The sequence below is a fragment of the Bubalus bubalis genome, chromosome 21 (genome assembly GCF_019923935.1).
Source record: "Bubalus bubalis isolate 160015118507 breed Murrah chromosome 21, NDDB_SH_1, whole genome shotgun sequence".
NCBI classification, from domain to species: domain Eukaryota; kingdom Metazoa; phylum Chordata; class Mammalia; order Artiodactyla; family Bovidae; genus Bubalus; species Bubalus bubalis.
The window spans coordinates 14,703,398-14,717,697 of NC_059177.1; the positions used below are offsets into that span (position 1 = coordinate 14,703,398).

General features: G+C 44.3%; 1 protein-coding gene across 1 annotated transcript; it reads left to right on the forward strand.

Annotated features, from left to right (window-relative positions):
• Positions 1-5,908: 5,908 nt before the first annotated feature.
• SS18L2 (SS18 like 2) lies at positions 5,909-9,964 on the forward strand. The gene is made up of 3 exons (XM_006051811.3): positions 5,909-6,090; positions 6,342-6,418; positions 9,418-9,964. The coding sequence occupies exons 1-3, from the start codon at positions 6,022-6,024 to the stop codon at positions 9,503-9,505; spliced, it is 234 nt and encodes a 77-aa protein (XP_006051873.1). The 5' UTR covers positions 5,909-6,021; the 3' UTR covers positions 9,506-9,964.
• Positions 9,965-14,300: the final 4,336 nt, after the last annotated feature.

Here is a 14,300-nt window from a genome sequence, read left to right on the forward strand (position 1 = left end):
ACTTGGTGATGAATTGGATGTGAAAGGGTGACAAAGTAGCTTCAAGGATAATGCAATTTTCCACAAGTGATGCTTTGTGAAGTTTATATTGCCAGCCCTTGGCCCTGATTTCCAACCAAATAGCCAGCCACAAACTTCAACATCTCCATTAGAGGTCACCGCAAACTGCACACATCCAGAGCTGATTTATCACTTACCCTTAGCCCTCTGTGAAATGGGATAAAACCTCCTCCACGGGATGAATAAAGGAATTGTGGAGAGAGAGCACAGAAAAGCAAATGAGCCTGCTCTGGATCAGGGCCACCACTCAGGGAAATGAAGCTCTAGAAGGCAGAATTGCCCTGATACCCTTTTTGAGGAGTAAAACTTTCCAAGATCTGCATCCTCAGTGAAGTGACTGCTTCTCACTCTGTGCTACAGAGAAAACCAACCTTACTCCCATGTTCATCATGGACGGACTAGACAAGAGAGAAGACAGCCAGAGTTTTAGTATTTTTTTTTCAGAGTTTTACTGGCCTTTTTTCAGAGTTTTAGTGGTTGCCAGCGACCCAGACAATCATGATGGTGTGATAACTCACCTAGGGCCAGACATCCTGGAATATGAAGTCAAGTGGGCCTTAGGAAGCATCACTATGAACAAAGCTAATGGAGGTGATGGAATTCCAGTTGAGCTATTTCAAATCCTAAAAGATGGTGCTGTGAAAGTGCTGTATTCAATATGCCAGCAAATTTGGAACACTCAGCAGTGGCCACAGGATTGGAAAAGGTCAGTTTTCATTCCAATCCCAAAGACAGACAATGTCAAAGAATGCTCAAGCTACTGCACAGTTGCACTCATCTCACATGCTAGTAAAGTAATGCTCAAAATTCTCCAAGCCAGGCTTCTACAGTCTGTGAACTGTGAACTTCCAGATATTCAAACTGGTGTTAGAAAAGGCGGAGGAACCAAAGATCAAATTGCCAACATCTGCTGGATCATCGAAAAAGCAAGAGAGTTCCATAAAAACATCTACTTCTGCTTTATTGACTATGCCAAAGCCTTTGACTGTGTGCATCACAACAAACTGTGGAAAATTCTGAAAGAAATGGGAATACCAGACCACCTGACCTGCCTCTTGAGAAATCCATATGCAGGTCAGGAAGCAACAGTCAGAACTGGAAAATGGAACAACAGACTGGTTTCAAATAGGAAAAGGAGTATGTCAAGGCTGTATATTGTCACCCTGCTTATTTAACTTATATGCGGAGTACATCATGAGAAACGCTGGGCTGGAAGAAGCACAAGCTGGAATCAAGATGGCCAGGAGAAATATCAATAATCTCAGATATGCAGATGTCACCACCCTTATGGCAGAAAGTGAAGAAGAACTAAAGACCCTCTTGATGAAAGTGAAAGAGGAGAGCGAAAAGTTGGCTTAAAGCTCAACATTCAGAAAACTAAGATCATGCCATCTGGTCCCTTCACTTCATGGCAAATAGATGAGGAAACAGTGTCAGATGCCGGGAGCCAGCACGGGAGTTCCCACCCATGACAAAGGTCATGCGGAGAGGATCTGACATGCAAAGGCAATCAGAACTCGAGAGGCCCCCTGGGCCTGCCCGAGCATCTACCCCAAAACCAAAATCTGTCTGTTTTACTATTTCACGACTTTCACCAACTCTTCTGACATTAACGGGGGGCTATCCCCGACCACCTTTCTCTATAAGAAAATCAACTTAAAACTGTAGTTAATAAGTCTCCTGGGCATAATAGGAGTGTTGCAATTCAAACCCCTCTGATGACTTTCTAGCTTGCCTGACAGGTTTGTTCAGATTCACAGCCTCCCAACCACAAGAGGCACAGGAAGCTTAAGATATTCTAACAAAGCAGAGCTTCTCAGAGAGTTAAAATTGTTAGATTAGAACTAGTAGAGGATTTCTTTGTTGAGCTAATGCTTGCTGCCAAGTTTACATATCCCTTATCTACTGTGTCCCTGGGAGTGTATTGATTAATATAGTTGGTATATAGAAATGTAAGTAGTAGCTTTAATGTTTGTAACCTTGGACCCTTGAGTTAATTCTTTTCTTGTTATAGCCCACCACACTTTTGCCCTATAGGAAGGCAACTTTATGTAATGCTTTCAGAGGGTGGCGCCTGACTTTAGAATAATCACCTTTAGAGAAAAATAAGTTTTCTGAAGAAAGGGTCATAAAATGTTAACAGGCCTCCTGGCCAGAAGATGATGTAAATCGCCTAAAGCTTTTGCATATGATAAGTTTGCAGAAAGAAAGCCTGGCTTCGATAAGGATCAAGGACTGCTGAACTTGCATGACTCTACCCCGCCCCCCGCCCCCGCCCCGCATTACCCTCTATGCAAAACTTAAGGTATAAAAACTACTTTGGAAAATAAAGTTGCGGGCCTTGCTCAGTGAAGCTTGGTCTCCCCATGTCGTCCTCTCTCTTTCCTTTTCTTTTTCAGGCTGATCCCCTGGAGCACAGGGGCCCTCTGCGTTCACTTTACTGCCTGGGCTTCTAAGACCCACTCGAGAAGGTGCCCAGGGTGGGGCACCTTCTGCGATTTGAGTAGGCGCCTGCGGCCTACATGAACAGAGCAAGTCCCGTGCTGGGGCTTTATTGGCTTTCTGCGTAAACCAAGGAATATCAGCCTCTTTTCTCTCCTCTATTTTCTTAACTGCAAAATTCTTTCCTTATCTCTCTCTATTTCTATCCTTTTCGCCAACGCTGTCCTCCCGAGGGAATCCCTGGATCCAACTGGGGCTGGACCCCGGTAGTCAGACTTAATTTTTTGGGGCTCCCAAATCACTGCAGATGATGACTGCAGCCATGAAATTAAAAGACACTTACTCCTTGGAAGGAAAGTTATGACCAACCTAGATAGCATATTCAAAAGCAGAGACATTACTTTGCCAACAAAGGTTCGTCTAGTCAAGGCTATGGTTTTTCCTGTGGTCATGTATGGATGTGAGAGTTGGACTATAAAGAAAGCTGAGCGCCGAAGAATTGATGCTTTTGAACTGTGGTGTTGGAGAAGACTCTTGAGAGTCCCTTGGACTGCAAGGAGATCCAACCAGTCCATCCTAAAGGAAATCAGTCTTGAATATTCATTGGAAGTACTGATGTTGAAGCTGAAACTCCAATATTTTGGCCACCTGATGCGAAGAGCTGATTTATTTGCAAAGACCCTGATGCTGGGAAAGACTGAAGGTGGGAGGAGAAGGGGACAGCAGAGGATGAAATGGTTGGATAGCATCACGGACTCAATGAGCATGAGTTTGAGTAAGCTCCCTGAGTTGGTGATGGATAGGGAGGCCTGGTGTGCTGCAGTCCATGGGGTCGCAAAGAGTGGGACATGACTGAGTGACTGAACTGAACAGCGGTAAAAGTGTGGCCCAAGAGGTTGGCCCAGCTTCCTCTCTGTATGTTGCAGCAAACCACCTCCGCCCTATGGTGCATAGGCAGCACAGTTCAGTTCAGTTCAGTCGCTCAGTCGTGTCCGACTCTTTGCGACCCCATGAATCACAGCACGCCAGGCCTCCCTGTCCACCACCAACTCCCAGAGTTCACTCAAACTCACATCCAAATCGAGTCGGTGATGCCATCCAGCCATTTCATCCTCTGTTGTCCCCTTCTCCTCCTGCCCCCAATCTCTCCCAGCACCAGGGTCTTTTCCAATGAGTCAACTCTTCCCATGAGGTGGCCCAAGTATTGGAGTTTCAGCTTTAGCATCAGTCCTTCCAAAGAACACCCTGGATTGATCTCCTTTAGAATGGACTGGTTGGACCTCCTTGCAGTCCAAGGGACTCTCAAGAGTCTTCTCCAACACCACAGTTCAAAAGCATCAATTCTTCGGAGCTTGGCTTTCTTGACAGTCCAACTCTCACAACCATACATGACCACTGGAAAAACCATAGCCTTGACTAGACGGACCTTTGTTGGCAAAGTAATGTCTCTGCTTTTGAATATGCTATCTAGGTTGGCCATAACTTTCTTCCAAGGAGTTCAGTTCAGTTCAGTCGCTCAGTTGTGTCCAACTCTTTGCGACACCATGAATCGCAGCACGCCAAGCATCTTTTAATTTCATGGCTGCAATCACCATCTACAGTGATTTTGGAGGCCCAAAAAATAAAGTCTGCCACTGTTTCCACTGTTTCCCCATCTATTTCCCATGAAGTGATGGGACCAGATGCCATGATCTTAGTTTTCTGAATGTTGAGATTTAAGCCAACTTTTTCACTCTCCACTTTCACTTTCATCAAGAGGCTTTTGAGTTCCTCTTCACTTTCTGCCATAAGGGTGGTGACATCTGCATATCTGAGGTTATCGATATTGCTCCTGGCCATCTTGATTCCAGCTTGTGCTTCTTCCAGCCCAGTGTTTCTCATGATGTACTCTGCATATAAGTTAAATAAGCAGGGTGACAATATACAGACTTGACATACTCCTTTTCCTATTTGGAACCAGTCTGTTGTTCCATGTCCAGTTCTGACTGTTGCTTCCTGACCTGCATATGGATTTCTCAAGAGGCAGGTCAGGTGGTCTGGTATTCCCATCTCTTTCAGAATTTTCCATAGTTTATTGTGATCCACACAGTCAAAGGCTTTGACATAGTCAATAAAGCAGAAATCGATGATTTTCTGGCAGCACAGATCAGATCAGATCAGTCACTCAGTCATGTCCCACTCTTTGCAACCCCATGAATCGCAGCACGCCAGGCCTCCCTGTCCATCACCAACTCCCAGAGTTCACTCAGACTCACGTCCATCGAGTCAGTGATGCCATCCAGCCATCTCATCCTCTGTCATCCCCTTCTCCTCCTGCCCCCAATCCCTCCCAGCATCAAAGTCTTCTCCAACGAGTCAACTCTTCGCATGAGGTGGCCAAAGTATTGGAGTTTCAGCTTTAGCATCATTCCTTCCAAAGAAATCCCAGGGCTGATCTCCTTCAGAATGGACTGGTTGGATCTCCTTGCAGTCCAAGGGACTCTCAAGAGTCTTCTCCAACACCACAGTTCAAAAGCATCAATTCTTCGGCGCTCAGCCTTCTTCACAGTCCAACTCTCACATCCATACATGACCACAGGAAAAACCATAGCCTTGACTAGACGGACCTTTGTTGGCAAAGGAATGTCTCTGCTTTTGAATATGCTATCTAGGTTGGTCATAACTTTCCAAGGAGTAAGCGTCTTTTAATTTCATGGCTGCAGTCACCATCTGCAGTGATTTTGGAGCCCAGAAAAATAAAGTCTGACACTGTTTCCACTGTTTCCCCATCTATTTCCCATAAAGTGATGGGACGGGATGCCAGCACAGGGAGGTGGTTAAAAGCAAGAATTCTAAAGCCAGACTGCTTCTGTTCAGATGCTGGTTTTGCCCTTAGTAGCTAGGAGATCTTGGGCAAGTTACCTAATCTCTGCTTTCTCATCTGTAAAACGGAAAAAAAAATAGTGCTTCTTAGGGTAGTAAATCTGATTTTTTTTTAAGGGCCCAAAGGAAAAAGAGGGCTATGGGCGAGTTTCTCCCTCAGCAAAAGCCGACACCGGTGTGTTCCTCGGCCTTGCAGGGTTTGGCTTGAAAGGAGGCAATGCCCAAAGTTCAGAGTCCAGATGCAGGCCTGTAGGCACCAGAGCGGTGTTTAAAGAGGTGTGAATGTGGACCCAGGTGGGCAAGCTCCTCCCACAGAGTGCCAGTACCCAAAGCCTAAAAGACCAGACGCTAACACGGATCCCGCCCCTAAGCCTAGGTTGCGCATACGTAGAAGATCCACAAACAGGTCCAGATTCTCAGGGGTGGGGCCAGAGGAGGACGTCAAGAGTCTCTCTTAGTAAGAGCGTGCCCAATCACAAATGACGTTCCGCCTGTTCCCCGCCCCCTAGGTGGGAGCACCCAATCAACGCGGAGAGTGTAGGCCAACCTATCTTGGTCCCTGCTGCGGCCGTAGTACGTCTGGAGCTGTAGGTCCGCTCCGGTCTAGATCGGGGGATCTGCCGGGCCTGAGGCCGAGTTCCACCCTGGCTTCCCGGGATGTCGGTGGCTTTCGTACCGGACTGGCTAAGAGGGAAGGCAGAAGTCAATCAGGAGACCATCCAGCGGGTAAGCGCTAACACGGGCAGAGAGATCTTAGTAAAGATCCTAAATGGCTGCGGGTGCTGGAAGCTTCCCGGAGTGAGCAGCTGAGACCGGTGGTGTGCGTAGGTGACTTGCTGTGAGGTGAGAATGAATTCAGCATAGGTGCTGGGGCTGGAAAGCCCGGCCTTGGGGGGAGCGGGGACGGGGGGCGCAGAGGCGGCAGTGGTCCTCGCCGCCCTGACGTCGCCGCACTGACCCTTTGTCTGGTCTTTCAGCTCCTGGAGGAGAATGACCAGCTGATCCGCTGTATCGTGGAATATCAGAACAAAGGCCGGGCGAATGAGTGCGTCCAGTGAGTCCCCTCTTTATTCCCTTAATTTGTGAGTGTGAAGGGGAAGCTAGTATTGGAATCCATCAGCTGACCTGAACTAGGAGTCTTGAGTGAGCACAGATAAGGCTCAGAGGAATTACTTACTTGCCCAAGATAATATGGACAGTAAATTGTGAAGCCTGGAGTCAGACGTGGCTTCCTCTTCAAAACTTGAATTGTGCTCATTGCAAAGAGTCCTCGGAAAGCCATGCCGGCTGATGACAACAGGGATGGGGACGGTTCACTTAAGTTCAGTTCAGTCGCTCAGTCGTGTCTGACTCTTTGCGACCCCATGAATTGCAGCACGCCAGGCCTCCCTGTCCATCACCAACTCCCGGAGTCTTCCCAAACTCATGTCCACTGAGTTGGTTATGCCACCCAACCATCTCATTTTCTGTCGTCCCCTTCTCCTCTTGCCCTCAATCTTTCCCAGCATAAGGGTCTTTTCAAATGAGACAGCTCTTCGCATCAGGTGGCCAAAGTATTGGCGTTTCAGCTTCAACGTAAGTCCTTCCAATGAACACCCAGGACTGATTTCCTTTAGGATGGACTGGTTGGAGCTCCTTGTAGTCCAAGGGACTCTCAAGAGTCTTCTCCAACACCACAGTTCAAAAGCATCAATTCTTCAGCACTCAGCTTTCTTCACAGTCCAACTCTCACATCCATACATGATTACTGGAAAAACCATAGCCTTGACTAGACCGACCTTTGTTGGCAGAGTAATGTCTCTGCTTTTTAATATGTTTGTCTAGGTTGGTCATAACTTTCTTCCAAGGAGTAAGCGTCTTTTAATTTCATGGCTGCAGTCACTATTTGCAGTGATATTGGAGCTCAAAAAAATAAAGTCAGCCACTGTTTCCCCATCTATTTCCCATGAAGTGATGGGACCGGATGCCTTAATCTTAGTTTTCTGAGTGTTGAGCTTTAAGCCAACTTTTTCACTCTCAGTTTTTATTTTCATCGAGAGGCTCTTTAGTTCTTCTTCACTTTTTGCCATAAAGGTGGTGTCATCTGCATATCTGAGATTATTGATATTTCTCCTGGCAATCTTGATTCCAGTTTGTGCTTCCTCCAGCCCAGCATTTCTCATGATGTGCTCTGCATATAAGTTAAATAAGCAGGGGGACAATATACAGCCTTGGCATACTCCTTTTCCTATTTGGAACTAGTTTGTTGTTCCATATCCAATTCTGGCATTCGGAAAATGTCTCACCAAATGATGAGAGCGGTGGCTGTTTTCTGGTCGTGGATCCCTGGCTCATATTTTTGTGGTAACACATACAAAGACCAATAAAAGTTCCCAGTTAAGACAGAGGTAAATTTGGCACAGTAATTTAAGGTCCTCTCTAGCCATATGCCAAGATGAGAGAAAACACTCTCTTTTCTAAGTGTAGTTCCAGGAGTTATGCCCCGTTTATTACAGAAACAAAAAAGATTTTATTTCATTGCGACTGAAGCCATGCTTTCCCCACCCCCTAAAAAAGTAACCCTTAATCCCTCACTGAACAGCTTAGTGGAGATATCCATCTTGGGTAAGTCTACATTGGACACTGGCATTTGGTGATTTGCTTTTTTACAGTTTATAGTAAACAACTCCCATTTTTCTATATGGAAAACCGTTGTCAAACACTGTATTTGGTGCAGTGATTCTCAAATTATGGGTAAGTTACCAAAATCTCCTCATGGACATTTTCACATTGCATGGTGCATGATTCCTGTCCCCTAGTCTGATTTGGGGCTCGACCCCTTGACTGAGAAATGCGATCGTAGTAAATGTGCTTTTATCATGGAAGTGTCTTGTCCTTTCTTTAACTTTTTTCAAGATTTTTTTTTGGCCTTGTACCACATGGGATCTTAGTTCCCTGCCTGTGTGCGTGCTTAATCGCCTCAGTCGTGCTATGACCCTACAGACGGTAGCTGACCAGGCTCCTCTGTCTATGGGATTCTCCAGGCAAGAATACTGGAGAAGGTTGCCATGCCCTCCTCCAAGGGATCTTCCCTACCCAGGGACTGAACCTGTGTCTCCTACATTGCAGGAGGATTCTTTTAACTGCTGAGCCACCAGGGAAACCCTTAGTTCCCTGACTAGGGATCTGACCTGTGACCCTGCAGTGGAAGTATGGAGTCCTAACCCTGGACCTCCAGGGAATTCCCTGTTCAAGATTTTTTTATAAGTAATAGTACCAGGCACTACTTCAGCTACTGGGGAATCATTACCAAAACAGATACCAGCTCTGCTTTCATGGAGCTTACATTCTAGACTGTAGAATCATATAATTAGGCATATAATAATAAGTGCTTTGAATAAGAATAAAGCACAGTAAGTGGGAGGAAGTGCTAGTTTATACAGGTTATCTTTGATGTGATATTTGGGTAGACACCTTAGGTGAGGGAGGCAGCTATGCAGATGTGTGAATCAAAGTGAGCATGGGGTGAAGTCCCCCAGGCTAGAGCTTGCTGGATAGCTTCAAGTCTCTGCAAGGACTCCACTCTGGCCAGAACTCAGTGAGTAGAGGGAAAGTGACAGATGAGATCAGAGAGAGAGACTAGAGGCCCTGATCATATAGGTCCTTACAGGCCATGAGAAGAGCTGAGCTTTACTCATAATGCAATGGGGACCTTTGAAGAGTTTTGAACAGAGGTATTACATGATCTTAACCTAAACTCTAAAATCACTCAGGCTGCTATGAGTATAATTACAGTAGGGGTACAAAGGTAGAACAGGGAGACAGGTTAGGAGAGTGGTCCAGTACAGTAATCCAAGCAAGAAGTGATAGTGGCTTGGCCGAGAGATGTAGCTATGGGAGTGAGAAGTGAGAACAGGTAAGATTCTGGATGTATTTTCCTCTGATATGTTAAATAGACACATTGACAAAACTGAGTGATCTAGTCAGTAGATGAGCCATTCACTAGATAAAATTCTTTTCCAGTTTTTTGTTCAATAAACACACACCTCTAATTTTTATGTTTTTCACCCATAGGTACCAGCATGTGTTACACAGAAATCTCATTTATTTGGCTACCATCGCAGATGCCAACCCAACCAGTGCTTCAAAAGCAATGGAATAGTCTTCCAGTTGGCTGTTGTGAGGAGTAATTGAATGTGATCTATTTCCTATGAAATGGATTTTTGCCAACTCAACTGCTTAGAATGTGAATGGAACCTCTGTGGCTCTTCTAAAAATGTGAAAATGTGAAGAAAGCTACTAACTTAACCGTATTCTCAGTATAAATATTTAATAATTCAGTGGATTCCCTCAATTAAGTTGACTCCAAGTGTCCTCCATCCTGAAATAAGTGTGTTTGGATAACAGAGATATAATGGGCATCTTCAAGTCAACCTTTTTAGTTTCAATCTGAAGAGGAAACTGAGCAGGTATTGGGCGATCAGCAGAAATTGGTGAGACTTTCCACTGAGACACTGCCAAATGGACGTGTGACTGTTTCTCCCTCCTACCAGTTTGTGGTGGTGGACCCCTGACTGCTCTTTTCATGTTGCCTTGAAATAAAGCTTGCCTTTCCACAAAAGCCTGATATTAAGGTATAGAAATTTTCATGTAATGTCTTCCACTTGGTTTTTGAGGAAAAGTATAAGGAGCTAAAAATACATGTAACACCACCACTGTCATTGCTAACAAAATTAATAGTAATTCTTAAGTATCATCCAACATCATCTACTAATAGAAGATGTGATGCCGAAGGAAGAGTATCTTTTTCTTTTCTATCCTTTTAAGGTTATTGGCTAGGCCTCTATAACAAAAGACAGATTAACAGAAGAAAAGCATATGCATTTATTTAATATAAGTTTACGTGACATGGGAGCCTTCATAAGGAAACAAAAGACCCAAAGAAACAGTTAAACCTGAGCATTTTTATATATGAAGTTCGATGAAAAGTATAAAGTTGTAGAAAAATGTGATGGGACATAAGGGTATGAACTAAGTGTAGGAAACTGGGGGAAATTTAGCAAGGCCTTTTTGTTCAAAATCTCTGTCCCTCTGGGTGTGGGAGGGCACCTCTCATCTGAGAGTCACATGACCTGCTTTATGGGAGAAGGTCTGAGAGTCCTTCTAGGATCTGCCGTTTCTCAACTTCCTTCCTTAAAATATTCACTATGCCAAGGAGCTGTATTTTGGAGTGGCATGTCCTGAATTCTGTGATGTTCAATTTTCTTCTCTCCCCACAAAATGTGATTTTGTTGATGTGTCTGAAACAGGATCCCAACAAAATTCACACCCTGCATTTTGTTGACATTGCTATGTCTGTAAAAATACTTAATTCCCTTTTCTTTTCTTTCCCATTTGTTGAAAAAAACTACATCATTTGCTCTAAAAATTTTCACATTTCTGTTGTATCCCTGTGGTGTGGTGTCATTATATGTCCCATTATTGGCGAAGTTTTCCTATAAACTAGTAGATCAAGGTGCTTGTTCAGACTCAGATTCTAGTATCTTTGGCAAGAATATATCATAGGAAGTGATAGGTGCTTGCTTTTCCATCACATCAGGAAATAACCCAAAATGATTTATTATCAAGCTCCTGATAGCCTTTCACTTAAATTATGATCTACCCAGCTTTGATAGGTTACTTCATTCAGTTCAGTTCAGTTCAGTTGCTCAGTTGTGTACGACTCTTTGTGACCCTATAAGTCGCAGCACACCAGGCCTCCCTGTCCATCACCAACTCCTGGAGTTCACTCAGACTCATATCCAAATCGAGTCGGTGATGCCATCCAGCCATCTCATCCTCTGTTGTCCCCTTCTCCTGCCCCAATCTCTCCCAGCACCAGGGTCTTTTCCAATGAGTCAACTCTTCCCATGAGGTGGCCCAAGTATTGGAGTTTCAACTTTAGCATCAGTCCTTCCAAAGAACACCCAGGATTGATCTCCTTTAGAATGGACTGGTTGGACCTCCTTGCAGTCCAAGGGACTCTCAAGAGTCTTCTCCAACACCACAGTTCAAAAGCATCAATTCTTCGGAGCTTGGCTTTCTTGACAGTCCAACTCTCACAACCATACATGACCACTGGAAAAACCATAGCCTTGACTAGACGGACCTTTGTTGGCAAAGTAATGTCTCTGCTTTTGAATATGCTATCTAGGTTGGCCATAACTTTCTTCCAAGGAGTTCAGTTCAGTTCAGTGGCTCAGTTGTGTCCAACTCTGCGACCCCATGAATCACAGCACGCCAAGCATCTTTTAATTTCATGGCTGCAATCACCATCTACAGTGATTTTGGAGGCCCAAAAAATAAAGTCTGCCACTGTTTCCACTGTTTCCTCATCTATTTCCCATGAAGTGATGGGACCAGATGCCATGATCTTAGTTTTCTGAATGTTGAGATTTAAGCCAACTTTTTCACTCTCCTCTTTCACTTTCATCAAGAGGCTTTTGAGTTTCTCTTCACTTTCTGCCATAAGGGTGGTGTTATCTGCATATCTGAGGTTATCGATATTGCTCCTGGCCATCTTGATTCCAGCTTGTGTGTCTTCCAGCCCAGCATTTCTCATGATGTACTCTGCATATAAGTTAAATAAGCAGGGTGACAATATACAGCCTTGACATACTCCTTTTCCTATTTGGAACCAGTCTGTTGTTCCATGTCCAGTTCTGACTGTTGCTTCCTGACCTGCATATGGATTTCTCAAGAGGCAGGTCAGGTGGTCTGGTATTCCCATCTCTTTCAGAATTTTCCATAGTTTATTGTGATCCACACAGTCAAAGGCTTTGACATAGTCAATAAAGCAGAAATCGATGTTTTTCTGGCAGCACAGATCAGATCAGATCAGTCGCTCAGTCATGTCCCACTCTTTGCAACCCCATGAATCGCAGCACACCAGGCCTCCATGTCCATCACCAACTCCCAGAGTTTACTCAAACTCATGTCCATTGAGTTGGTGATGCCATCCAGCCATCTCATCTTCTGTCGTCCCTTCTCCTCCTGCCCCCAATCCCTCCCAGCATCAGGGTCTTTTCCAATGAGTCAACTCTTCACATCAGGTGGCCAAAGTATTGGAGTTTCAGCTTTAGCATCAGTCCTTCCAGTGAACACCCAGGACTGATCTTTAGGATGGACTGGTTGGACCTCCTTGCAGTCCAAGGGACTCTCAAGAGTCTTCTCCAACACCACAGTTCAAAAGCATCAATTCTTGAGCGCTCAGCTTTCTTCACAGTCCAACTCTCACATCCATACATGACCACTGGAAAAACCATAGCCTTGACTAGACCGACCTTTGTTGGCAGATAATGTCTCTGCTTTTTCATATGCTATCTAAGTTGGTCATAACTTTCCAAGGAGTAAGCGTCTTTTAATTTCATGGTTGCATCACCATCTGCAGTGATTTTGGAGCCCAAAAAAATAAAGTCTACCACTGTTTCCCCATCTACTTCCCATGAAGTGATGGGACCAGATGCCATGATCTTAGTTTTCTGAATGTTGAGCTTTAAGCCAACTTTTTCACTCTCCTCTTTCACTTTCATCAAGAGGCTTTTGAGTTTCTCTTCACTTTCTGCCATAAGGGTGGTGTTATCTGCATATCTGAAGTTATTGATATTTCTCCTGGCAATATTTATTCCAGCTTGTACTTCTTCCAGCCCAGGGTTTCTCATGATGTACTCTGTATATAAGTTAAATAAGCAGGGTAACAATATACAGCCTTGACATACTCCTTTTCCTATTTGGAACCAGTCTGTTGTTCCATGTCCAGTTCTAACTGTTGCTTCCTGACCTGCATATGGATTTCTCAAGAGGCAGGTCAGGTGGTCTGGTATTCCCATCTCTTTCAGAATTTTCCATAGTTTATTGTGATCCACACAGTCAAAGGCTTTGGCATAGTCAATAAATCAGAAATAGATGTTTTTCTGGAACTCTCTTGCTTTTTCCATGATCCAGCGGATGTTGGCAATTTGATCTCTGGTTCCTCTGCGTTTTCTAAAACCAGCTTGAACATCTGGAAGTTCATGGTTCACGTATTGCTGAAGCCTGGCTTGGAGAATTTTGAGCATTACTTTAGTAGCATGTGAGATGAGTGCAATTGTGTGGTAGTTTGAGCATTCTTTGGTATTGCTTTTCTTTGGGATTGGAATGAAAACTGACCTTTTCCAGTCCTGTGGCCACTGCTGAGTTTTCTAAATTTGCTGGCATATTGAGTGCAACACTTTCACAGCATTATCTTTCAGGATTTGAAATAGCTTAACTGGAATTCCATCACCTCCACTACCTTTGTTCTTAGTGATGCTTTCTAAGGCCCACTTGACTTCACATTCCAGGATGTCTGGCTCTAGGTCAGTGATCACACCATCGTGATTATCTGGGTCGTGAAGCTCTTTTTTGTTCAGTTCTTCTGTGTATTCTTGCCACCTCTTCTTAATATCTTCTGCTTCTGTTAGGTCCATACCATTTCTGTCCTTTATAGAGCCCATCTTTGCATGAAATGTTCCCTTGGTATCTCTAATTTTCTTGAGATTTCTAGTCTTTCCCATTGTGTTGTTTTCTTCTATTTCTTTGCATTGATCGCTGAGGCAGGCTTTCTTATCTCTCCTTGCTCTTCTTTGGAACTCTGCATTCAGATGCTTATATCTTTCCTTTTCTCCTTTGCTTTTTGCTTCTCTTCTTCATTAGGGATTACCTAATGGTGATTTTTCTATGTTATCATTCTTTCTGCTTCTATTATCTTTGTTCTGTCAAGAACTTTCCTTCTTTGAGATGTATCTGTTAAATGGGGCAAAGAGCTTCTTGTAAGTGAACCCCAAATTAAAACCTCCTTTTGTTGAGAGTCAAGGGTTTCAACCCAGGAAGGCTGTAATATGTAAACAGTGAAGAGAGACCTCATTTTAAATCCCAAATCTGTCATAACCTCTGTTTCC

Coding starts and splice junctions, on each gene's coding strand:
- SS18L2 (XM_006051811.3), top strand. CDS start 6,022: ATGTCGGTGGCTTTCGTACCGGACTGGCTAAGAGGGAAGGCAGAAGTC. Junction 6,091..6,341: donor ATCAGGAGACCATCCAGCGG/GTAAGCGCTAAC, acceptor CTGGTCTTTCAG/CTCCTGGAGGAGAATGACCA. Junction 6,419..9,417: donor CGGGCGAATGAGTGCGTCCA/GTGAGTCCCCTC, acceptor TTTCACCCATAG/GTACCAGCATGTGTTACACA.